This window comes from Ixodes scapularis, unplaced genomic scaffold (genome assembly GCF_016920785.2).
Source record: "Ixodes scapularis isolate PalLabHiFi unplaced genomic scaffold, ASM1692078v2 PGA_scaffold3__209_contigs__length_174095766, whole genome shotgun sequence".
Taxonomy (NCBI): domain Eukaryota; kingdom Metazoa; phylum Arthropoda; class Arachnida; order Ixodida; family Ixodidae; genus Ixodes; species Ixodes scapularis.
In genome coordinates, this window is record NW_024609868.1 from 3,300,090 (window position 1) to 3,326,064 (window position 25,975).

The 25,975-nt window shown below is 50.0% G+C and overlaps 1 protein-coding gene across 1 annotated transcript; it reads left to right on the top strand.

Moving 5' to 3' along the window:
* The first annotated feature begins 355 nt into the window (after positions 1–355).
* On the top strand, positions 356–22,571 carry LOC115324453. The gene is made up of 4 exons (XM_029985100.4): positions 356–514; positions 12,988–13,153; positions 18,096–18,460; positions 22,179–22,571. Exons 1-4 carry the CDS (start codon positions 356–358, stop codon positions 22,569–22,571), a joined length of 1,083 nt encoding a protein of 360 aa, XP_029840960.4.
* Positions 22,572–25,975: the final 3,404 nt, after the last annotated feature.

Here is a 25,975-nt window from a genome sequence, read left to right on the forward strand (position 1 = left end):
AGTCTGCGAAGCGATACTAAACAGAGCACGTCGAACGTCACGCTTAGTTCTACAGTGCGCAGCCTTCATTTTTCAGTCAAACCGTTATTACTGCGTCGTCCATAGCGCTTCGTCACTCGTCCAACAAAGCTCTGCAGACGGATGGCAGGGCCTCTCCGAGTAGTCGGTGGACAAAAGCATGCACGGGCATTTCCTCGAGGCTGGTGGAAGAAGAACGAAGTCGGCGGCAGGGCGCGGGCGCTTCTGTCCACCAGAGCGCTCTGTTCCGCCGACGAAGATGTAACTCCGTCTCGGTGGACGCCCACACATTCGGCTCAAGATTCGGGGGTGGGTCAAAATTTAACGTGGGCGGCGGATGGAAAGTGTCGCGTGCACGGACTACCTCATCGTGCGCAGGATCCTGGAGTGCGTGCCAGTGAGCGACCTGTTCTGCACCAGCGAAGTGAGCCGGCTCTGGCAAGCCATCAGCATATCTCTGCTCAAGAAGAAGCTGCGCTATCTCTGCTATTGCCACGTGCGTTTCCAACGGCCACTAGGCTGCTATGGTGCTTGACAGTGAATTATCGAAATACGCTGCCTTTAACGCGTCTCTGACTGGAGTGTTTAGCGTCCTACTCCGCCCATGCATCGAAAGTACTCCAGATGAGGAAACAAATGACGTCACGAAAGCCGGTGTGTTATGCTGTCGGATGTCGCGATCCTGGCGGCTAAACGTAGAATAGTCAGTGCGCGGGCGAGCTGGTGGAAGTTTACCGTGATTACCTTAACCCGAGACTGGAGCAAAGGGAGGAAAGGCACTTGACAGCGGTAGAAAAAGAAACCGAGACAGACAACGCATATATAATAACTTTGTCTTTCCCAATGCCTCTTTAGAGACGTTGTGTGTCCTTTCGTTTGCCATCAACGCCAATATATTTTTTTTATCTTTTTGCCCCAGTCTTGGGTTAAAGCATAGCCTCCTCTAGGGTGCCTACATGTCTGTCTGTCTCAGGGTGAAGACATCCATTGTTGTGCTGAGTGTGCCAGCGCGTGACGCTCTCGCGCACTCGGTGCGTGACTTGGGTGGTAAAATGGCGCCTATGCATTAGCCAAAGCTACGCGCTCGAGCTGAGCGACACCAGATTGCCCGCACTTCAAAATGCATAAAAAAAGATTGGGCGGAAAAATGGCTGAGATGTCACCACTCACGCAAAAGCGCGCGTGTGTATGAAGGCACTCTAGCCTCCTCTATACTCACAAAGCCTGGCAGCTCGACGATGGAACCATGGAGTGCTCGGTCGCAGATTTGGAGCGCGAGGATCTGGTCGCACAGAGCATCAAAGAGCCATTTCTCGGGGAACCTGGACGTCAGCGCACGTCTTTTGCAGCGGCGAGGACCCGAAACACTCTTTCGGGTCCTCGCGTCTCGCCGCAGCGTCTCGTGGCAGCGGCGAGACTCTGCGTTTCAGCGTCTCGCCGCAGCGGGGCGCCAGTCACGTGGCTCTCCCCTCATCCGTTGTCTGCCGCTCCACCTTTTCCATTTCGGCGGCCGATTTTCGTGGCGATCTGCCGGGCCTTGTCAGTATACAGGAGACCGTAGTTAAAGTCATCACGGGCGTAGAAGTTCAGGAAAAAAGCACGGGGAAACTAGAGTGTCGCTGTCGTCGCGGCGCTTAAACTCCTGGCTGCAAAAGCTTTCGTGGACTGCCAAGCTGGAGAGCGACCCGCAGCAGAACAGGGGGCAGTCACGTTCACCCCCGCTGCTATGACACCACCAGGATCGCCGCAGACGACAGCATGGCACTTGCATGACGTCATCGGGCGGTAACCGAGGGACCAGTTTTCAGGACGCGGTAAGCCCTCCAGTTCAAGACGTGTGGCCCCATAATGGCAGCCGCTTGAGCGACGCCGGGCATTGCTACTACGCTGCGTGGAACGCGACTTGGACTGGTCTGTTGAGCCGCGTCCTTTACCGATCACGCGCAGGAGTGTCCCCCGAACTAGAGCACTATATTCGCGACTCCAGCTACCTATAGGGGGCGCCACCACCAAACAAACATGGCGGCTGAGTCCAGGTCGCGTCGGCTCGGCTGGGCCGCCTGAACAGGTGGCGCGTTCAATTTAACAGATTTCCTTTTGTTTAATGCCCAATTTTATAGGTATTTCAACTGAAACGGTTAAGTGTAGCTGGTGCACATAAACTCGCAAAGCATAGTTTTGTTTTCCCGGTGTTTTTTGTTCTTTTCATGTGAAACTTTCGTTTCGAAGATTTCGTTCAAAACCGAAACTATGGGCTCCGGAAAGACGGTAATATACTAATCCGTTTTGAGCATCTAAGGAAAGCGGCGATGATTACAGAATTGTTCCACCGAGAGTAATCTTCAGCTAAGTCGCATGCCTCGACCATGCGACTTATCTGTCCGCGAAATCGAGCTTTTGTGCGTACCCGCGTTTAAGAAACAGCTCCAGTCGTCTGCTCGGTCACCAACGCAGGCTGCAGGAAAATCACGCAAATTAAGCAAGCGCTTCTTGAGCCAAGGACGCCGGCGCCCCACTAAGCAGCTGATACTCGTATTTCAATTCAGGTTTTAGTAGCAATCGAGAAGTCATCTTGACGAGCGGGTTATGTATTATATTACCTGCTATGTCCCACTAAAGCGATATTAGTATATTCTTCGGGTTGAAGTATGAGCTTAGTTGACTAGCTATTAGGTGAACTGCTGAATAAAAGTATATTTGACAGACAGAGAGATACTACTTAAACTTAGCCAAATGGTTCTAGCCGGCATACGGAGACAAACTGAAGAGAGTCTTCATCGGAGATTTACGCAGAACCTTTCTGGGCATTGAACTTCGCTTCGAATCTTGAACGAAAAAATTAGTATTTTTTTGTGGCCGGTCAACCTGAGCAATGTAGACGTATATTGCTGCTGGCTTCAACGAGGGTATAATATAAACATTGGAGGCGCGATAGATCAAAATGCGGTGACAGCTTCTAACGTTGCGAGACTCGTCCCCCACCTTTAGAAAACAGATAATTTCTCTCATTCATCATTTGCAGCGAGCAGGTTTTCCCGAATGAAGTAATTGCGAAATCAGCCTAAGTACTCCGGTGTGGTCCAGAGGCTTTTTCGGCGAAAAGCAGCCAAGATGAATAACAAACACACCGACCGACGTGGGTGGCTCAAACTTTGAAGCTAACCGAACACAACCAAACTCAAGAAAAGCATCTATCGGACATTCCCATTCACTTGACATCAACATTGGTGTTTCCTCCAGTGAAATGCCTCGTCTGTCGTCCTCAGTCTACTGTTCTACATTCTTATAAAGAAACCACTCATCAGTTACCAACTAGTCGTCACTTCGAATGTGATTAGAGAGACAAGAAATAAAAACGTTTTTCCGCGACTCCTCCCCATCCAAGAAATCGAAAGCACGCGACCGTGTGTTATGGAGTAAACGGGCTTTCAAACACATGATGGACGAAAACAATCTACTGAGGCTTCACCACACTAATGAACACTCAGGCAAACTTTAGAAATTTTCGGACCTTCGTCAGCTTACATTGTTCGCCACCGCGCCGACAACACGTGTCCGCGAAAGCCACCAGAGACGCGGAGGGGCGCGGAGCGACCTGGACCGGCTGGTTCGCGGTTTTCCCGCTTGGTGGCGTCCGTTTTGCTGGAGTCGCGAATAGCTCCTTCGGAGCAGAGTACCGCAATCTAGAACGCCGTCTCTCGGCGACTAGCAGCGAACGCCCGGGGGTTCCAACTCTGGCCACAAATGCATGGGGAACGGGAGTAAATCGCTGCTTCCTGATTATTTTGGCGATCTATGGAACGACAATAGTTTTTGACATAATAAGGGAATAGTTTACAATAATTTGCGCTAAGTTGTGCGCCATGAAATAACTTAATTTTTTTTTTTTTTTTTTTAAATAGCCAGAGCGGCATCATGCAGCAGACGACGCGGCGACGTCACACCGTTCACGTGACTCGCTCCGGCCAATCCATAAACTCCATCTTCGCTGCGTAAAACAATCGTCTGCTTCAAACGCCATTGCTTCGAAAATTACCTTCGTAAAATTTTCACACGCATCCAATATTATTAAAACTTTGATGAAGTGTTTATTGTTTTACCAACTTCACGACAGAATAGTTTCGAAAAGTGTAAACTTGGCGTTTATTTTTTAATCAGCCGTGTTGAGTCGATCTCCATGTATTCTCGCATAGGGCGGGCCGCCTCCTATAACCCTGAGTACCACGTGACTCGCGCTGAGCTGCTCTGTCGGCCATGTTGTCGGCGAAACACGCGGATCAAAGGATTGCGCTACTCTGCTCCGTAGGAGCTATATATAGTGCTCTACCCCGAACTACAAGAAAATACGTCACGCGGTCCGATCTTAGTCCCGTGTAAGAGCGAGAAATTTGTTGGCTGTTGATTGGACGTATCGTCACAGCTTTCTGCTGGGTGCACGTCATCTACCTGTCACACGTTTTTAACCTGTTCGGGAGTTCACGATCCGGCTATATTTTGGTAGGAACTTCTCACTAACCCATAACGAGAGAGCCCTCGTCCCGAGTACTCCCCATGCAGTGCTCCTTGATTCACCAGTCAGGCAGTCAGTTCGTCTGCGGCAGCAGAACAACCTGAGGTTTGCAAAAGAAGGTGCGGGATGTCAATCGCGTCCAACGTGAAATAGCAGACAACCACAATTTCAGCCCGAGCCCAATTTTGCTGCTGTTCGTAGCAGGTTATCCACTTCTTCTCGGTCCGTTATCACACGATGTGCAGCATTTTTCTGTTTCATATTTGCCTGCAAATGGCACTTCTACGCACATAAACCCAGTTCTTGGCTTGCGTTAGCAGACAAGCACTCTTCGAACACTACCTTAGCTTGTTCCCTGAGGCGCAAATTCGATCTCGCTCTCGCAGTGACCAAGGTCGTACGCCAAGAATCACTGAGGAACGCAACGAGTTGTCGTTATCCTAGATGTAGGTTGTAAAACGGACTGTCTGCTTTGTGTGCTATCAATACCCGGCCGATTGAGTCAAGGCAATCAGCTTTCCAAAGAAGTTGCCATGCCAACAATTATCGCGATCATTTAGGCTTCGGAATAGCCAGAATCGAAAAACCATCTAAAAGATGCGGCGAGGTCATCTCTCCTCCTTTGCGATTTAATTGAGGTAAGGCAAAGCGAATGCCTCCTGCACCATTCGTTGCTGACTGACGCGCCCGATATCGCAGCTACAACGACATATTAGTTTTAAAGCGAGCGGCGCTCACTCACCGGGGCACCGCCATGTTTCCCCGCATCCCTACCGAGCCAGTCACGTGATTTCAAAATCCCTCTCCTAGGTACTGCGGCTAACTTTAGCCGCGGTTAGCGATTCGAGCAAACGGGCCCAGGGGTTAGACGTCACTAGAGCGAACAGGTTTTATCAGCCGCCACCAGTCTAACACCAACAAGTGTGAAAGGCTTGCATTTTAAGGTTATGATTATAGTGCAATTGAATGCAAAGGGGCAAGTGAGCTGGACAAGAATGGCGAAAATAATCCCTGGAGGAAGGGAACAGGGGGACAAAGGACAAACACAAATCACCGAAACATTCCACCTGGTGACCTCTCCATTTCCAGTGGAGCGCTCTATCCACTGAGCTAACCAGAGGTTAGACGTCACTAGAGCAGGTTTTATCAGTCACCTAACTGTGTTTGGAGATTTGTGTCTTTTTTTTTTTCGTTTTCTCCCTTGTTCCCCTTCTCCAGGGATTATTTTCGTCATTCTTGTCCAGCTCGCTTGACCCTTTCTATTTAATTGCATTATAATCAAAAAGTAAGTAGCTTTTGGAAAAGGGTCCAATAAGGTGAAAGAAGCAGAAAAAATATATCTTGTTTTCCAAGTGAAGATCCTCTCCCCGTCGTCGATCGCAAAGAAAAAACAAAGGGTCTAAAAAAAAGCGGATTTCTTTTTTTTTTTTTTTTCTTTTTTTGTAGAAATTCTCATCGGGGTCTTCTGACATTGTTGTTAGGGTCTAAAAAAATTAATTAAGGGGCTGGGTGTTGTAAAGAAAGGCTTGGGGGAACTGAAGAGTGTGAAGCCTCCCTTTGCGCTGGTCAATGAGCGTGGCAGTGTCACTGCCGCTCGACTTTACCAAAATAAATACAACCCTTTTTATAGAACGGGGGGAAGGGAAGAGGGGGGGAGTTCGTGGAAAAAATGTAACTGATTACAATGAATCTGTTGCCTAAATATCTAAGGGAATTATAAAATATGCAATTAATCCGTTGCTAAATTACCGATAAATGTGAGGGATTACAAGTAATTTCGTTACTTGTAACGGATTACGTACAACTCTGATAGGGCCCAATCGAAGATCATTCGGTATATGTTCGGCTGCTCTCAGACACATTATTTTATTTTATTTTTCTCGGAAAAAGAACAAAGGCAAAATGCAATCTCGCATCAGAGTTGAGGCAATGTTTCAACAAATCAAATGTTCTAGATGTTTGTACTACCCGCTGCTCCATCGAAATGCTTTCAGCGTCATCTGTGTCCTTCGCGGTCTAACGGAACAGCAAATCGTGTATTCGTCTCGGTTCCACTGCGTCGCTTCTCTTTGCGGGTCCGCGATCTCACAGCCCGCTTCATCTTATACCGCGGAGCGCAGCGGACGTTACGAGCCATCCCCGCCAATCCGGCGCTGAGAACTCATCACGCGGTTAGGCGACCGCGCGTCGCTGGTCCCTTCCCAAGGGTCATGTGACGCTCGCGCGGCGTCGCATTGGCTTCCCCCGTAGTGTCGTCGGCAATCCACCCTACGGAAAAACCGAGGATGCCTCGCGCCATCTATGCTCCGAGTGTCGTGCGACGAGCCTGGAACGAGAGGCGTCATTTATGTGTTCACGGAATATGGGGGCGTGCAGGTGTCGTCAATCAGAAGGCGCTCGCACACAGACTCGTTGAAATCACGCCGTCGCAACGGGCCATTTACGGGCTGCTCGACGTCCCTTTCAGAAGTCGGTAGACCGTTCGTGCCTCTCGAATAAACGTTGCCCATGCGCGTTCACCTCAGAGGTTTCTAGGGGCTTTAGACAACCACCGTTGGGAAATGTTGGGCGGGGTGACCCAAGTCGCCAGGCTAGATCTAAAATAGACCGTAAAAATCGGCGCCTGCGTGTAGCAATCTAAACTTTTCGTCAAAGGTGTATTTCACAGGTCGGTTTTAGAGCGCAGCTCTTTGGCGCCCGTTTCCGGCTTGAGCGGCGTCGGCGTCGGCGTCGTCGTCGGCGCAACCGCGCGGTGCATTATGGCATGCGTGACGTCACTGATGACGTCATCAGTGAAGTCATCGGCATCGTCATCGTCGCTTATAACATCAATGGTGACGTCACTGATGACGTCATCGGCATTCGCATTGTCATCGTCCCTGATGACGTCATCAGTGACGCCACTGATGACGTCATCGGTATTCGCATCGTCATTGTCATCGTCACTGATGACGGCATCGGCATCATCATCGTCACTGATGACGTCATCAGTGATGTCACTGATGACGTCATCGTCATCGTCACGTGACCTCGTAGGGGTCACGTGCTCCCCGTGAGGTCACGTGACCCTGGTGACGTCACGTGACCCCCGTGAGGCCACGTGACCCTCGTGAGACGACGGCGACGCCGCTCGGAGAGAGGAGTAGCAGACAGGATGAGGAGGAGAGGAGGAGGGAGGAAGGATATACATTCACCTCAGTACCCTTCCCCTCCTCCTCCTCAAGAGCTGCGCTCTAATCCGGCGTTACAGGGAGTTGTAAACGGCTTTCGTTTATTTATTTTTCTTGTAAAATTAAATAGCGTAGCTCTCTTTCTGTAAAAAATAGGGCCAAGAAACTTGCCAGGGCCTATGGCGAGTGGCGACGCAGACGACATAGTCCACCAGATGGATGTGTTTGGCGTTCGTATTCATAGATGGCGTCGGGAGCAGCGTCCGAAGGTGTAGCCGGCCAGCGAAATAACGCAGACGACACGCAGACGAAATCCGTTGGCAGCACAAACACCGTCGTTAGGTAGACCCGTTTTTTTTTTTTTTTTTTTTTTACTTTAAGTTTTGTTTTATTGGCCGTATCTATGTTTTAACCAAAGGTACATTTCAAAAAGATTATGTTCATTTTAACAAAACCACGGTGGTCTCGAGCCGTCACGATAAGGAGGTAGCGGCCTCAATCAATTCGAAAGCCAAACACACCCCGCTACTGGACTTGGTCGTCTGCGTCACCACCCGTCGCAGACCCGGCAAGTTTCTTGGCCTTATTTTCTACAGAGAGCTACGCTTCGTAATTTTACAAGAAGAATACCGACCTGTGAAATACACCTTTGACGAAAAGTTTCTATTGCTACGTGCAGGCGTCGATTTCTACGGTTCATTTTAGATCGAGCCTGGTGACTTGGGTCACCCTATAGTACGTAATCTTACCTTAACATGAGCTAACTGTAAAGGGTAAAAGGGCGAGCTCCTTGCTTTTGGTCGCGCCTCGGGTGCACGCGCACTTGTGCAGTGGGAGCAACAGTCGAAGCTATCCGTCGCGCTTGGAGCCTTTATGGTCAGTCTTTGTGAAGATGAGAAGGCGCATAGTGATATTATCATCAGATAGGTTGTAAAATGCCAACGTCCCGACCTATTCGGGTGGAATTCCCGACTAAAAACAAAAACAAAAACATTCACGCGCGTCATAGGAACAAATAAAGTGAATCGAGCGGCTCATTTGAAATACCCGAGGGAAACCGGGTTTGCTTTCACAGGAGCGCCTGTCAACCCAAAGTACTCGGTAATATTCGAGTCTGTTACTTCCGGGTGCCGACAAGGTTGTTTCATGTCGACCGACAATAAGTTGCGGTTGTTGTTTGCGGGTTTATGTTGCAAAAGCAGCGACGATCGTATTGGGCAGTGTTCGAGGCGGGGTTTGAGCCGCACGTCCGGAAGCTTCCTGGCTCGAGACGACGTCCATTCCCCGAAGTGAAGAACCCAGGGGTTCAGTGGAGGTGGGAGACTTGGTAACGTAACGAACGGTTTAATTACATGGTAGCGATACAGTCGTCAAATCCGAGAGAACAACGGAGCAGCCTCGCGCTCCGCCTTATATAGGGTCCGTTTCTCCCTCACTCTCCGCCAGGGCAGCAGGTGCGATGCAGCCACCCGCCGTCAAGTGCGATGCAACAAAGTCCGCCGTCCAGTGCGACGTAGCCAAAGTTCTCCGCAGTTAGGCCATGCCTCTCTCCCTTTCCCGAGCGCACCAACCACCACGCACACACACACGTCCCGCTAACGTCACGGGCGCGTTGAGACTTGTTGCCGCAGGCCCCGTCACGCAGGCGACGGTCCCGGACTCGTCGGGACTCGTTTCGCGCAGGCCCCGACAAGCGGGCGACGGTCCCGGACTCGTCTTGACTCGTTTCCGCAGCGTTGAAACTCGGAAGAAGGTCGCCGAAGGTTCCATTCTTAACAGCCCCTCCGGGGCCAGGGAAACCTCGAATGGCCGGTGATACTATCGCTGGCCTGAAGAGGTGCGCTTGGAGTAGGCCTTGAGAAGATGCTGCAAGCACTAAGCAAACTCCCAAACCTCTCACAACGGAGGCATCAGCAGAAACGTCCCCCACAACACCACGCCACACCGCAGTCAAACGCTCGGAATCCGCCAGAGACCCGCCAGACTGGATTACGGATTACCAAAATTTGCCAAAACAATGCAATTTAAAACCTTAGGACAATTTCGGGTATCGAGACCCGCTGTCGCCAAAGCAAAACTCATTTTTCCAACGAGGTCACTATGAACAAAATACAAAAAGACAAAACTTCGCAATTTGTGAGGTCATTTTGGGGTTTTAACGAAGTGTCCCCACTTTGATCCTCATTCCCGTGGATGACGAAAACCTCTGAGATCATCCCTACTCTTTTTGGTGATATCAGAAAAATCTGCTCAACCCATCGGCATTGCTGTTAAATTTGCCTTTCCTTTTTCTTACGCTGAAGTCATAGTGATCGATTTTCACGTGATTTCTAGACGTGAAAATGCGGTCCTTATAGCGCCGATAAAACAATCCGCCTTTTTCATGCCCCGTCACATTGATCCTGGCAATCTCCTGAGCTGTACCGCGAAACCCTGACACACTAGGGTCGCTCTTCTGCTCGACTGTCAAAGACGCTCTGTCTACTCGTAACGGAGGACCAAAGTTACGTGACGCCGGAGCTACGAGAGATCCTCTAATGATCCCGTCTTCCTCCGCCTTTTTCGCCGGCGCGTTGGGACGGCGTACGCTTTCTAGTGCTACGAGGTCGGGCTGTTCTACAACCCGGACCCCCTCATTCCGTTTCTCTGTCTCCAACTCTGGGAGTGCTTGCTCCCCGTCAGCTGCCTTTCGCTCTGGATCACTCGTTAACAAAGGGGCGAGCTGACGCGATTTGGACCTCGTACACGACTGAACTAGTCCTCCTCCCAGTTGTTGACCCCTTTCGCGCAGCAAGAAATCTGACCGGTTAGAAAACAAATAGGGATACTCCGACGGGACTGTTTGCGAGACAGCCGCCTCTGTCACTAGCTCTCCGAACGGGCCAGTTATCCTTACTCTCGCCATAGGCAGACAGACACTGTGCTTCTCGAGCAGCTGCTTGATCCAAACTACCTTTCCAGTAAAGTCGGATGTCGTTACATACGACGGATGAACAACGTCCATCGTCGCTGCACTGTCACGAAGCACCCTGCACGGCTTTCCGTTTACCTGGAGCTCGTGAAGATAGGGACGAAGAAGCTCCAGGTCTCCGTCACTACCGCTCACGTACGAGAACACAACCCGCGGTTTGTTACACCTGGCCGCTGTGTGTCCCGGCTCCTGACAGTTGTAGCACAGGAACGGCTTCCTTGCCTCGAACTGCCCTTTTTGGCTTTTCCGTGCCTCGTCTCCGTTCGAGGGATCTCCGTTCGAGGGATCTCCGTTCGAGGGATCTCCGCTCGAGGGATCTCCGCTCTTTTCTGGGACCTTTTGTCCTGTTTCTGGCTTCTCGGGCCTTTTTTCTCGCGAACCGTTTCCCTGTCGGAAGGGCTTGCGCTGATCGCTCCGGCCGGGTTCGCTGTCCTCTCCGCTCAGCTTTCTACGCGTTGCGTACTCTTCGGCTAGCTCAGCGGCCCTTTCGACAGAGTCGACTCCCACCCTATCCTGCACCCAGAGCTTGACTGACTGCGGAATGCTACGAAAGAACTGTTCGAGGCACACGCACTCGACTACCTTGTCTCGGCTTTCGTACACTTCCTCGCTCTTCAACCATTCTATCAAGTTGGTTTTAAGCGCGTACGCGAATTCCGAGTAGCCCTCGCTGCTCTTTTTGGATGCGTTTCTAAACCTTTGACGGAACGCCTCGGCAGAAAGGCGATACCGCTTCAAAAGGCTCGACTTCACCTTGTCGTAGTCGTCCGCGTCTATAGTACTAAGGCGCGCGACAACCTCTGCAGCCTCACAGGGCAACAAAGTCAAAAGCCGTTGCGGCCACGTTTCTGGGGCGAAGCTCAACTTCTCACATGTCCTCTCAAAGTTAACTAAGAATAGGCCCACGTCTTCCCCAACTTTAAACGGCTGCAGGAGCTTCTTCATTTGATACGACTCGGCCTCACTTGCTCGTACCGGAGCCCCAACTCTACTGTTCTGCGAGTTTAATCGCTGTTGTTCAATTTCGAGCTCTAGCCTTTTTAGCGCTCGTTCCTCTGCCGCTGCAGCCTGCTCCTGTTCTCGTTCCTCTTTCGCTGCAGCTTGCGCTCGTTCCTCTCTCGCTGCAGCCTGCTCCTGCTCTCGTTTCTCTCTCGCCGCAGCTTCACTTTTAGCGTTCTGAAGTAATTCCCACGCAATTTTAATATCTTCTGCTTCCGCGCTCTCTGAAATTGCTTTACTGATCTCAGATTTCTTCATCTTCTGCTCCACCTCCACACCCAATTCTTCACATAAACAGAGTAAATCTGTTCTCAGTAACCTCATTAGATCCATGATCGCTGCTTCTTAGCTTTGGCTTTGTTCTAAAACTTGTCGCGAGGTTGTACAAAAACCTAGCGCACGAGTCAAACACTAAGGATTCCCAGCAGTTCAAAATTAATTACCCATAATCTGAAGCCTGGCGAATCTCAAAGCAAAGTCCAAACGCTCACCCACAGATGTAGCACGATGTCGCATGGTCCGATCCCAACTGCTGCCAACCAGTTGTTCGAGGCGGGGTTTGAGCCGCACGTCCGGAAGCTTCCTGGCTCGAGACGACGTCCATTCCCCGAAGTGAAGAACCCAGGGGTTCAGTGGAGGTGGGAGACTTGGTAACGTAACGAACGGTTTAATTACATGGTAGCGATACAGTCGTCAAATCCGAGAGAACAACGGAGCAGCCTCGCGCTCCGCCTTATATAGGGTCCGTTTCTCCCTCACTCTCCGCCAGGGCAGCAGGTGCGATGCAGCCACCCGCCGTCAAGTGCGATGCAACAAAGTCCGCCGTCCAGTGCGACGTAGCCAAAGTTCTCCGCAGTTAGGCCATGCCTCTCTCCCTTTCCCGAGCGCACCAACCACCACGCACACACACACGTCCCGCTAACGTCACGGGCGCGTTGAGACTTGTTGCCGCAGGCCCCGTCACGCAGGCGACGGTCCCGGACTCGTCGGGACTCGTTTCGCGCAGGCCCCGACAAGCGGGCGACGGTCCCGGACTCGTCTTGACTCGTTTCCGCAGCGTTGAAACTCGGAAGAAGGTCGCCGAAGGTTCCATTCTTAACAGCAGCAAACACAGTGTTAGCTGTTTCTCAGCATGCGCTGTAAACAACGCCCTCAACTCGTCCGGTGAAGGGATGTTGACAGCTGTCACTTAATATGTAGTTCAAGCTGCTGGACTCTTTCGCGCGCTAGAAAGTGCGACATTAACGCACGCACGCTTTTTTTTTTATTATTTGTGCGCATTGATTGACATTTACATCTTCTCGATGTCTCTGTTGCAGATTAAATCGGAGGAGAAATGCCCAACCACAGCAAGCGGACAACCAAAATTCCTGGAAGACTTCTGCCGGGATCTACGCCGGTTTATCCGGATTGCCCGCCTGGCTCAGTGCAGCCCCACGTTCGGTTTCCTGTCGTATTCGTCCAACCCGAAGGACGAAAAGGCTGGTGCGTGGACCTCAGCCTACGTCATGATCCGCCAAAAAGACAAAAGGTCAAACAGCGCGCAAAAACAGGGACAAGGTAAAGAAGTGCACAGACACGCGCAGTTGAGAGTTAGCGCTTGTACTGTGCGCACTTTCTTACCTTGTCCGTTTTTTGCGCTGTTTGCCCTTTAGCTATCATGAACCAACTACCCCACATTGCCACCCTGAAGATCGCAGACTTCAGTTTTAGGTTGAAACGTTTCATCGGTTTCAGGTTATTCGCCAAGCTGTGGGAAAGATTAGTCGCAAATATTAGCGTTTTCTTTGAAACTCCCCCATTTATGATGAGTCATCTTTTAATCCTTCTATCCACCGTCAAGAGTGAGCGCTGCATTGGGCCCCCGCGGGCGAGCAGCTTAGAAAAAGTGTCTAACCTGTTTTGCTAGCGACACTGCGTCACCATTGTGTATGTGGAATCACTCGTCCTTCCCAATAGGTAGTTTTAGCATAGCGTTACCGACGTCACAGCTATCGCTGTGACTTTGAAACATGCTCTTCAACGCGTATCAAGCGGTAACGCTCTGCTAAAACTGCCTATTAGAAGGGAGTTTTCGTATCTCGTTTCCGCTGTCCCGCAACGCTTTCCGCAACCCGCTACGATACCCGAAACCCTACAGTTGAGGCAATCGGCACGCAGGCAGAGTAGTGGCTTCTTCGTTGCGGAGGGATTAGCGAAAGAAGAAACGCCGTCTACGAAAACTCCCTAGAGAGTCTCAACACAGTGTTCCGGTGCGTGTGTAACGCGTCCTAGAGAGTCTCAACACAGTGTTCCGGGAATGCGCCGTCAAAGGAAACGTCTGCGTCCGTCTGTTCCCCAGCAGCGCAGCATAAGATGACGGATGACTGAAATGTTTTCTTTGTGGTTGGCTTTCTTCTCAGTTCGGCTATGGCGGTAACAGCAACTGTATGACGGTAGGGCTATGCTACAATCCTGGTTACTATGGGGCGTAAAGGCCCCTGAATAATGGCGAATTCGACAGGTCGTTTTGATGCGCGCCTATTTCACTGGGCGATCGGGATCGAGTCTGACGTGTTCCACTCATCGTTTTGGATCACATCCCACTCCCCAGAGCTCGTTCCGAATCTAAAAAAAGTCGCTCCGCTAATTTCGGCGGGTTCGACCGGAAGCCAGCGTGGCCCGCCCTCGGCGCGCACTGTCTTTCTCGCCGGGCATTTCGCCTCGGAAGAATTCGTAATGGACGCTCGCCAAGTGCCGCCCGCTTTGCGGCTGCTGCTACTTGATGACAGTTCGTCGTTAAGTTGCTCAAGCAGCTCCTCCAGAAGCAGCGGCTCGAGTAGCAGTGGAGAGGATTGCTTGTATATCCCGTATGAATTCGAGTGCCTTTACGGACCTCCGCAGAAGAGGCCGAAACTCGAGACGTACTTGGACACCGTTCCCGAGTATTCCGATGAAGAGGCAACTGGGCTACGCTGATGATGCCCATCGCTTATCGACACGTATCTTTCCCATCATGATGAACTTAGCTCGTGCGCTGAACACCTGTTGTTAGCGCCGCGATTGCGAAAACATGCGCTTCGAGATCCGGGGCCGCGAAAAAGGGATTGCCGGGAAGGTGAATGACGGGAAGGCATCCGCCGATCCCGGACGGAGGAGTTGTCATGTCCCATTGGCGATCCGGAGGCGGAGCGACCCCGTTCGGATCGGGTGCTCCAGCTCGAATCTGGTCCACTGATCCCGGCGCGCTCCAAAACGACCGGTGGAATTCGCCATAAGAAAGATAGCGACATCGCCTCACTTCTCCTCTGGCCCGTACATTCTATATCTTTATTTCTAGGTCTTTCGAAACCACGCGCCGACGGTAGCACCGCCTGCTCCACTTCAGGATAGCAGGCAGTCTGCGCACATGGTTTCAGCTTAAGTCAGAGCGCAATCAAAGCGACACGCAAGCAAGTGCACTGTCACGGTGTATTTCGGCGTTCAACAGACCCTTTTCAAAAGTGAGCGCCATTGCCTGTCAGCCGTTGTTTGGGAACGTACTCTGAGCCCGTATTGAGCACGAGGGCTAAGTCAGCATTCCGCGAGAAACGGTACCACACGCTTTGTTCTCCTTTGTTCCCAAGAAATGGCGACCGCCAATGTTGCTCGATGGGATATTGAAAAGCTCTATTAAATGGGCCGCAAAGCACCTGCTCGAAGAAAAAGCCGCGTCGTTTCACCATTGCTGTTACTTGGTTGGTGACATGGGCTTCTCGCGTCCACTGCGCTCCTACAGCATAGGCCTTCCTCCTCCGTCCTGCGCACTCTTTTATCTTTCGCACTCGCACGTCGACGCCGCCTGGATCGCTACGATGCGGCGCTGTACGGTCAGCTCGCTTTCAGATCACATCAGCTGTCATTGTTGTGGTCTTGCAACAGAGCGCGCACTTTTTGCCGTGTACATTTCGCACTGCCGAGTTTGCTCTCCTCGGCGAAAATAAGTTGCAATGACTGGCAGTATTGCGTGCGATGAAGTTACGTGCAAGCCGTGTACAGGGAACGCCACCTAAAATATTCAAAGACCGTGACACAGTCTTTGAACATCATCACGCTAGGATGGCGCCAATGGGGGACCCGACGCCGTTCGGCCTTCGATGCCTTCATTGGACATGACGCCTAAACCAATGCTGGCACGGCATCCTCGTCCAAACCGTTTGCGCTACATCTTCATGCGATGATGTCGAAACGCTAGTGCACGGGCTTCCATTGTTCCATATTTCGTTCCATCATATGTCCGAGCTTAGTCGAACGCACAAGCAACTACAACCAAGAACACGCACTGGGCCTTCCGTGTACTTCAGTCATTTAGCGATGATAAACCCGCAAGAACATGAACACCATGTGGTTCGCTTTGACGCTGTTTGATTGGTCCCATCGGCGTCGGCTGAGTCCGGCATTAAGGTGTTGGTACAGAGACTGGAGCACGTATCCGACTGGTGTGTTGACCGCGTCAATCGTCCCTCGATTTTCTAATGATGACGTCATAAAAGTGTCACGCCGTCGCCGGCCACGATCCTGGCGATGTCGGCAGCTCTGGTGGACATAGAGTTATTATATTGTACGCTAGAGGTTCCAGTGGCGCTAGTGTGCTGACGCAAATTGAAGCAGACAGCAACCAGTCGAAAATTGACTTCCGGTAATGCATTTCTATGGGAAAAAGTGAGTGCATTTTCTCCCTGCGCTCGTTCATAAGAGCAAATATTCCGAATAATTCGTACGTACTAGGTAGATTAAAACATTTCTCAGTCAGGCCGACGAACTAACGAACTAATTGGTCAGTTACGGTGTAATTTCTTTCAAAATTATCGCATTAAAAACGGTGCTAAAACGGCTTCGTACGTTTATTTATGTGAACTGTCGGACACTGTTAGCGCGAACACGGCGTCGGCGCTTTTCAGCATGAGGGATATACGTGCCAAACGAACGAAGGATATCTGGAAATTAAGGAAGACGGCAATAACTACGCAGTAATACTGGATCAGTAACTACCCGCGCATGTACGATCAAAATTAATTGAAGGCCACGTAATATATTCCGATTTTAAAAAAGTAAGTACTGCTTTCTTCTTTCTGCCCTGTGCGAAGATGCTTGTTCTACAATGGAAACATCACCCGCACGCTCGAAATATTTGAGAACAAGTCCCCGATAAAAGCTACCCGGCAGAGAAAACAATAAAAGAGATACCTTTCATGGCCAACGTACTTTGTTTTTTTACGTTTTGAATGTTTTTATCCGCTCATGCACAGCTGGGTTATTTTCATACAGTGACAGGACTGGAATATTAGCAATATATAAGCGTCACCGGAATGCTGGCGAACTTTGCTTTGAACACACTCTACATTCCTTTCGATCGTTATTTTGCTTTGAATCGTCGCTCGTTTTTACACACCTGCTGCGGAAAACATGTTTGGAACTGAAATGTAGCGAAGTTAAACATCGGTCACTGATGAAGAAGAATGTGCTAACTCAAGTAATTACACTTTTACAATGTTAATCAAGGTACATACTATTCGGTATAACCCAAATAACCAGAGTGCTTCGTGTTATTTTCCAGCGAAGAGACAAAATGCACGCGCGTTTTCCCATAGGAATGCAGAGGAGCACCGCAAAAATAGACTGGTCGCTGTCTGCTTCAATTTGCGTCCCGGAAGTCGCACAGACACTAGCGCCAGTTGAACCTCTAGCGTAGTTTAACAACTCTATGGTGGTGGATGTGGCGGACGCCTGTTCTGCTGCAGGTCGCTCTCCAGTTCGACAGTCCACGGAAGCAAATTGAAAGTTGGAACGCTGCGACGACAGCCACACTTGCGTAGACTCTTACTTTTTTGCCGGGACGTCTAGCACAAACCGCCAGGATGGCGACATTCGACCGCGTGACAATTAGGCTGGCTTCGGCCTTCCATCGCTTAGCAGTAGGAGAAAAACCAAGCGTTTAAAACTTATCTTTATGATTCTTAATGACCTTGTTTTTATTGACAAAGCATCTTATATTACACCTCACCAATTTAGAATTTCAAGAAACAAACATAGTCGACATATACAAGAATACAGATATAACAAGGAATGTTTTAAAAATTCTTGTTTTCCACGCACAATACGCGAGTGGAATTCCCTGCCGGAAAGTATGGTGGCATGTCAAGATGCAGAAAAGTTCTTTTCTTCATTAAGTATGTTTCTAGATCTTTAGGTATATTGGCATGATCTGTATGTGAGTGAACGGGTGTGCTTTTGAACCATGTGTACCATTGTTGAATTGTTCTTCTTTTCCACTCCTGTAAGCAGTAAGAGTCCCGACTCGGGACTGACAGTATGTGAAATAACGTCTTTTGTTGCCACTTTTGGCGTGTGGCTGAGAAAGGACGCTAAACACACGGGGTGCAAAGGACGGGCGTCGTCTTTCCCGCAGTTGTCCAGCAGGTGCAGAGGCAGCTGTCCCCAAGCTGTGTGGTTGTGTACCACCGGTCCAAAACTATCACTATGCGGGCCCGGGACGACCCTACCCAGGCGTGCAGTGTGTACCGGGGAATAACGGGTGCCTTCCTGTTCGGACGGCGTACGGAGGGGCCTGCCAGCCCTGCGTCGGCGGGGCCCGTTGCCCCGGCATCTCGCCTGCCGGAGTACCGGCGCCGGTCCAGCTTCCGGCGCAGCCGCCTGGAAAAGCTGTCCAAGTTGTTCCAGCGCGCTGTGCTGCGACGCCCGGCGGACGACCCCTGTCTCCGCAATGTGGCCCCGGGTGTCATGCTCTTCCACTCCTTCCGTATCCCCATGGAGGTGAGCCGGGCTCGCCTTTCTTCCCAGTCTCTACCAGTGTGGGACGCAACGGCGTTCCAAGGAACCGCGTTTTTGGAACGCCTTCCCTTCAAGAGGAACGTCGCCGTTCCTTCTTGAATCGGTGGAACTAGAACGCCCTGCTGTTACGTGCTCAAGGGGACAGCACGAGGAACGGCGTTCTTTCTTTCTTTTCTTTTTTTTTTTGTATTTTTATCTGCAAGTTTACCCGAATTCGTACCTTTCTAACCCCTGGAACTTGTAGCGGGAACCCGTTTTAAGAATAAAAGGGAACGAGGAACGTGCACACCACTGGTCTCCGCCACCAAAAGAAGGGAATCGTTTTGGTTTTGTTGACACTTGTTGCACACTCTGCCGTTTGGCGCGGCTGGTGACGTCGGTTCTCTCCATGGGACAGTTAATGCTTTCGCAATAATAAATTCTGGTTGTGAACACGTCGGCAACTTGAGTAGGGGCATTTAGCTACGCGCAAATCTGCGTTTTTGTGACAAAAGTGGTGGACGCTTTTCTGCGCGTTGTTTCGTGTCTTCTTTCTCGGGTTTGTCTTTCTGACGAGTGTATTCGCGACTCCAGCAAAACGGAAGGCACCTAGAAGAAAAGCACAGAACTCGCCGGAACAGGCACTTTCCCGATTTCTGCTCGTCTATAATGGCTTCCATGATTGCACATTGTCGGTGGTTTGGGCGATAGAAGAGTTGTCCCGGTGAATCTGTCGTAACAGCTCGTTCCCAGGTTGCTCTGCAGGCAACCTGCACAACCGCGTGAACCAGACATTCCGCGTTTATGAACTTTCATCAGCACCGTGGAAGTACAGTAGGCGTCGTTTCATCGCTTTCTCAAAAAGTGTCAAGAGCCTGGAAGCTCGCTTACCCAAACACTTCGCCCCAGGTTCGAAACGTGGAGGACAAAAAGCGAGGTAAACCATTTTGAGTCCAGTGCTTGCTTGCTGATGTCCCAGTGTTATGCGTTGAGCTGGCACATGTCACGGCATGACCAGTATTAGAACGCCATATTTGCCCGATAGTCGCGTCCCCTATACGTCGCCGGAGCTGCGAATAGTCTCATGGGTGAACCTTTTATCATTACTAATGATTTCAATTTTGTGCTACGGAGACTACATATGTTGGTGCACACACTTGCGACTGTTTACGACCGTGTTCCTTAAATGGGTGCGGAAACGAAATGTTTTCACTTATTTCTTTGTTTAGATCTATTTTATGTTGTGCCGGTAGATAAGAAACGCTAGTCTAGAGAAATGTTTCTTGTCTGCCGGCAGAAAAGTCATGAAAATTATTTTAATACGATTTAACAGATGTTAACATTGCGTCTGGTGGCGGTCTGCGAAGCTCCGTTGGAAAACCGCCCGGTCATTACTTCTTTAAAAGCAGAGCCACTTCGCGGCAGTATGGCTCGCTCGTTCAGTTACTTAGCACTCAATGTGACTCGGCGGAGAACGCCAACGCGTTTAATACTTTGTATATGTTAAAGCTATCCCGGTGTTTCCGCAAGGGGCATTCCATGCCATCAAGATCGCCGTTCTTTGCAGACTTTGGGTACCAGGCCAACCATATCCAATCCCCCCCCCCTCCCCGGATGCCCTATGAATGACGCGCTAAAATATGGCAACCAGTGAATACCTTTATACATAGCTTGCAGGTGTCGCCGATTGCTGGGTATACTTACGGTTATTTCTACTTACATGTTTCGTCGACTAGTACTTCTGAGGTGTGAAACTAAAACGGTGAACCGAACGCTCGCGGCACGTAAAGAACCGGCTTGGCTGCAAATGACGCTACGGGCAAGCTACGTATAGCCCAGGGGGCGTACAATCCTCGGATACTACGACTAGGCGAGATTGACAGACTTTGACACTACCAAGCGGCAACGCTCGCAACTGCAGTACCGCTGGCCGTGCAAGAACTCTTGACGTCACGAGCGGGCGATACTCATTGCGCTTCTCGCTGGCCGACTTCGAAGCAAGAGGTAGAGAGCTCGTGGTCATGTCATTTCGTTTCCGTACCCCTTTAAAAAGTATTGTGATATCTTACAACGGAGAGAACACACTGGTGCCATCTATCGGGTAGCCGTGGGACACTTGCAGTTGCCGTATAATAATGCGATAGCATTCTTTAGCGGCTTCACCCGGTTTTCACGATACGCTATCTGGCCTCGAATGCGCCGTCTGTATACGCGGAGCCCGTATGTCGAGGCACCACGCGGCGGCGCGGCGCTTCCTCATACGCAGGCGGCGCCCGTACGCGGACATCGTCCTCGACGTCGTCCTAGAGGCTATCCTTGAGGTCGTCCGACAGGTCGTCCTAAACGTCGCCTTTGACGACGTCCTCTAGGACGTCGTCCTGAACGTCGTCCTAGACGTCGTCCCTGAGGTCGTCCTTGAGATCACCCTACAGGTCGTCCTAGAGGTCTTCCTTGCGATCACCCTAGAGGTCGTCCTAGACGTCGTCTTTGACGTCATCCTATAGAACGTCGTCCTAACAAGCAGATAAACCCACGCCGCGCATGCACAGAGCGGCAGTACGCACACATTCACATTCGCGCCCGAGCAACGAAGCAATTATCGATTTGAGTTGATCTAGCTGGTATATGGTCAATGATGGTGGTGAAACAGCTTGAAAATTAGACGATTACGGAAGAAACCGAGCTGGTTTCGAAACGTTGGGTTTCCTTTCGAGATTTGGTTGGAGTTATATTTTTTTCGGACTTTAAACGATGACACGGATGCAGCGATTATACGAATACACAGAGACGAAGCAATCACTCAATTTCGAAGTGGCGCGCTTCAATCGCGCTGACGTCAGTGATTGCGTCGTAAACCATTTATAACATTAAGTGTTTACTCAAAATTTAAAGCGTCATATTTACAGTGAGCTGCGTCGTGAGTATCATCACGAATGCTATCGCAATCAACAGACAACCTGCAATAGTGGTTTCTGCAGCCAATTGTTTTCCTATTTTTTCGCTCATCATTCCTTTTTCTTTATCTTGAAAAGGTTTTGACAATGTTTGTTACAAACGATCATTTCTCATAAATGGAATGTACACTTGTTCTCGCAAATACTGCAAAACCTTCATTCTTCTGAAATGCAGTTCAGAATAAATGGATTCAGGGGCGTCGAAACTAAAGGAGAAAAGAGGGGGGGGGGGTAGTACGCCCCCCCCCCCTTTCCCCCGCCTTACCTGTCCCGGCGCCACTACCAGGTTATATCATAGGTGGCGCCAGAAGAAGAACCGCCACAAAGACAGGGACAGAGAACAAGACGACACTGAGCGGTTATTGTTCTTTCGCTGTACAAACGAGTTAACTTTCCAGTATAGATGGGGCCAGCGTTCCGGTGTGTTCTCTCGTCGTGAGGGGTCCCAAGAACTCGGTCCTATGATACGCACTCGCCTTTCCCGTAGAAATTATTTGAAGTAAATAACAAAAATAAGGCGCTTACGAACGTGTGCAAGATGCCATATGGCCTTTGCTTTAGAACAGATACTATTGCAGACGCCAGCACGAGTGGCGCGTAAACCTACATTCCCAGCGTGCTCCTTGATGCTTGGGTAATTTAGTAACAGGTCCATAGGCTCTAATTCATGTGCACGTGTTCAGGGGCAGTGTCAGGGTGCACGGTTCCCTTCGGTTCTCGCTCTCCGGCCCCTTGCAAGTTCCCGTCGCTTTCTCTTTCGCATGGAGGACGGCCGGTGCCTGACCACGCACTGGAAGGAGCGGTCTACGGGCAGGATTGTGGCCGTGTCCTTTATGCGCCTGTTCCAGCAGCGCGATGCGGCGCGTGCCCGCCAGCTCCTCAGCAATTTTCGACGAGGCTTCAGCCCCAGCTGCAGCAGCCCGCAGGACACCTTTGTTATCGTCCTGCAGAACTCCATGGAGGACACCCGGGAGCTGCGGGCGCTGGTGGAGCTGTTTCCCCAGGTGCCGGTCATGTCCATCAGTGGCGAGTTCCTTAAGGGCGAGGACCTGCTGCTGGCGGAAGAGCCCCTGGCCAGCAGGAAGGTCATCGTCATGGTCCTCAGCCTACTGGCCCCGGGTGCGGAGGCACACGTCATCCTCGACGACGAAATAGAATAAAGCGGAGCGCTCTCATCGAAACTCATCCCTTTTCCAGAAAAACTACTGCGCGTGCACCAAAAGATGCTAGCGCCCCCATCCAGGCTAAAAGGAAATAGGCCTGCGTCCGTTCTTAGCATAGTTATTATAATGCAGTTACAGGTTCAACTAACGTTTGTGTGTTGTGCCAAATAGAAGCAGACGGCAACCAATCTGAAATTGAATTCCGGTAATGGATTCTATATAAAAAAGTGAGCGCATTTTTTCTCTGCTTTGATTATAAAAGAAAATATCACGAATATTTCGTACGTACTAGATAGCTTGGAACTTTTTTTTCTGTTACGAAGACGATAATATTATTTATTTACAGCGTTTTTTTTTTTCTTTTCTCTTCCTAATTGATGACATTAAAATTTTACTAAAATGGCTTCGTACATGTATTTATGTACACTGTCCGACACTTGGAGCGAACACGGCATCTGCGCTCTTCGGCGGGGCGGATTCCATGCCAAGCAAAAAAGAGCATCTCGAAAATCAAAGAGACGTCAATTGTTACGCACTAATCTGGGTCAGTACCTAGCTGTGCATGTAGATGATCAAAACAAAGCAAAACCAACTAATGAGCGCGTTTTATTCACTCTGATGCTCATGTATGCGCAAAAGTAAGTTTTTTTTCAGCGTTCAAAACTCATATCTGCATGCTCCAAACCTTTCAAAATGGAAAACATCCAGAAACCTCTACCATCCCATAAATTTAGCGTAATACGAAAAAGAAAAACCCCTTTGAACTGTGCTTACTTTTACTGCTTTACGCGTTCTAACCGCTCATAAATGGGGGTCATTTTAGTGGCGTACAAATCATGGCCTTCGAAACTTTCGGCGCGCAGGGCTTTTCTTTGCGCGCCAAAGCACAGCAAAGCCGGGCGTCGACGAGTCTCCACAAGTGCCAATTCTGGGGAGAAGGACGCAGTATAGAATTTAAAATGGCAATAACCTGACCTGGTGATAATGATGAATTAGAGGGAACGAAATAAGAGGAAGCAAAAACTGAAGGTTGCTTGTGGCGGCGCCCATGCACAGCTGCTGCAAGACCACTGTATTTCATCGGGTCACCTACAGGGCAAGTCAAAGGGATCAATGGCGGTTTGAAGAGATGGCATAAGTCGGCTTCTCAACGTATCGGGCGAGGATTTTTCAGAGAGGGGGCTGAAGAACGTTCATTAAGGGCATACAATTTAACCGAACAAACCTACATTAAAAAATAGTTAGAAATTAAAAAAAGTTGAAATCCCTACCTACGGCGGCTGTGTGCCAACCAAATGCATCTGATCTGCACAACAGTCAATGGACGTCGGCAGTGGTCTCCGCGTCCACAAGTGAGGGTCGGCAGAGAAGTCGCCGCGAGTATTGCATTTTTCAACGTCAGCTTCGGCGATAATACCGCTGTTGTCGGTGGATTGTTTTGGAGGTTTCCCCCTCCGTTGAGGTGCGCCTCACCCAGCATAGAATTGTAGAGGGGCTCGGAGGTCGCCGCCGAAACTCCGTCCGAAAACATCAGTGGGCATTTTCGCCCTCTGGCACTCCCCGTAGCAGAGAACAGCCTTCACTCGTTTGTTGGGAGCTAAGCGCACCATGAAGATGGCTTACACTCGAGAACAGCACTGATGAAAGTTGCAGAAAAGAGACGCATTAACAGCCAGAGAGTGCGAAGCAGACAACCAAATATACCCAAAAATAATTTTAAAAAGCGAGACACCACATATTTGTGTTATTTTTATCGTATATTATTTTTGGTATTATGGCAAAAGAAAAAAAAAAACCGCATCTCCACGTGGTGACTGATGTTGATTGGGGCGAAGCTCTGGTGGGTGCTTGTCTGCGTAGACGCTGAGCCGCAGCATGCCGAGCCTTTCGTTCGTTTTCATTCATGTCACGCTGCGGTCAAATGCTCAAATGCGCATATTAGCCCCGAGAGCGAACACAAGCGTCGCTGCGGTCGCCGCGCCCTGATTGGGTGAGGTGTACCGTGACGTCAGAGGGAGGACTCCGCTCCGCAATCTCGCATCGGCTCGCTCCCCATGCACCGGTTCCCTGGTTTGGCGTTGTGTACCGCAAGCTCTTCGAGGAGCTGGACTTCGTTTACCCGGCGTACAAGACGTTGAGTTAGGCCGATATCGACGTGCTTCCGTACATTTTGTAAGCCTGCTTGTCCCTTTTACCTTTAAAATTGCGTTACAAATCCCGAAAGCTATCGGCGGAGGCAATTCCGCCGATGAACCTCCCCGTCCGTCCACACAACACAAGGCAATCTTGCGAGGGGTCGGTGAAGCGGTGGCGGAAGTGTTTCAGACGCTGGAATTCTGTTCCTTGCATGTTCATGATTTAGGACGATATTACAGACCGCTTTCAAGGCATTTGAAGTGGCATTTATATCATGGGCCTTTGGGTGGTCGGCAAATTACCTCGCGACCCCGACTCTGCAATGCCACTCTGCATGCGCTGGTTCGCAGACGTTTTAAAGGCCCTGCGTCTGATGATCCTGGAAGTGCTCGTGGAACAGGGTTGTTTTACATAAATGTAGCTTTTTCGTGAATTAATTATATAGTTTATACACGTATGCAGGCATATCTTTTAGAAGATGCACAATTACTGGAAATTAGGTTGTATGGTAGCAGCAAAAACGGCTGAATTGCCCCCAGTTGCCTGTATGATATATGTGTTGAACTGCCCAAAATATGCACAGCAGTAGTGCCGTAATTTGGAATGTTTATACTTTTTCCTGACATTCTTTATTCCAGACTTGGGTATTCGGAAAATACACCGTTTAGTCTGAATTGTCATTTCCAATTAAAAGAGACACTGCTGCAGGTCCCCAAAAGCTTCCTCAGCCTCCAAACTCCCTACAGCTGGGCTCTCTGAGAACAGAGGGAAACAGGAGTAAACGTAAACATTCGAACGGCTGTCCAGTGGTAGGTGCAGCACTATAGTAGCAGAAAATGTGGAACCTGTGAAGGACGACAGTCTGCGTGAGAAAAGCTTCTGGTATTTTAGCTCCAGGACGATTCGATTTAAGTAAAATCTGAATTTTAGGGCTTAAGGGACTAATAACGAGCTAGATACCTTCGCTTACGTTTGTTATGCATTACTTGAGGGTTGATATAAACAAGTTTACAGATATCACCCGTGTAGTCCATTGAAATACTATCCGAATCCAGCAAAGGTCAAATGCGAACAATGTATATAATAAATGTTCTTTTTTTTTTTTTACTTTGCCCCTGCACTTGGGCTGTCTTACTTGTGATTCTCTCCCCATGGCCCAGACTCTATTCAGTATATGTTGCTTGAGCAGCATGCAGCTTTTCTGCTTCGGCGATCTTGTTTAAAAACAGAGACCCCCCCCCCCCCCCCCAAAAAAAAAAAAAATA

Coding starts and splice junctions, on each gene's coding strand:
- LOC115324453 (XM_029985100.4), top strand. CDS start 356: ATGGAAAGTGTCGCGTGCACGGACTACCTCATCGTGCGCAGGATCCTG. Junction 13,154..18,095: donor CCCGAAGGACGAAAAGGCTG/GTGCGTGGACCT, acceptor TCTTTCCCGCAG/TTGTCCAGCAGGTGCAGAGG. Junction 18,461..22,178: donor CCTTCCGTATCCCCATGGAG/GTGAGCCGGGCT, acceptor TTTCGCATGGAG/GACGGCCGGTGCCTGACCAC.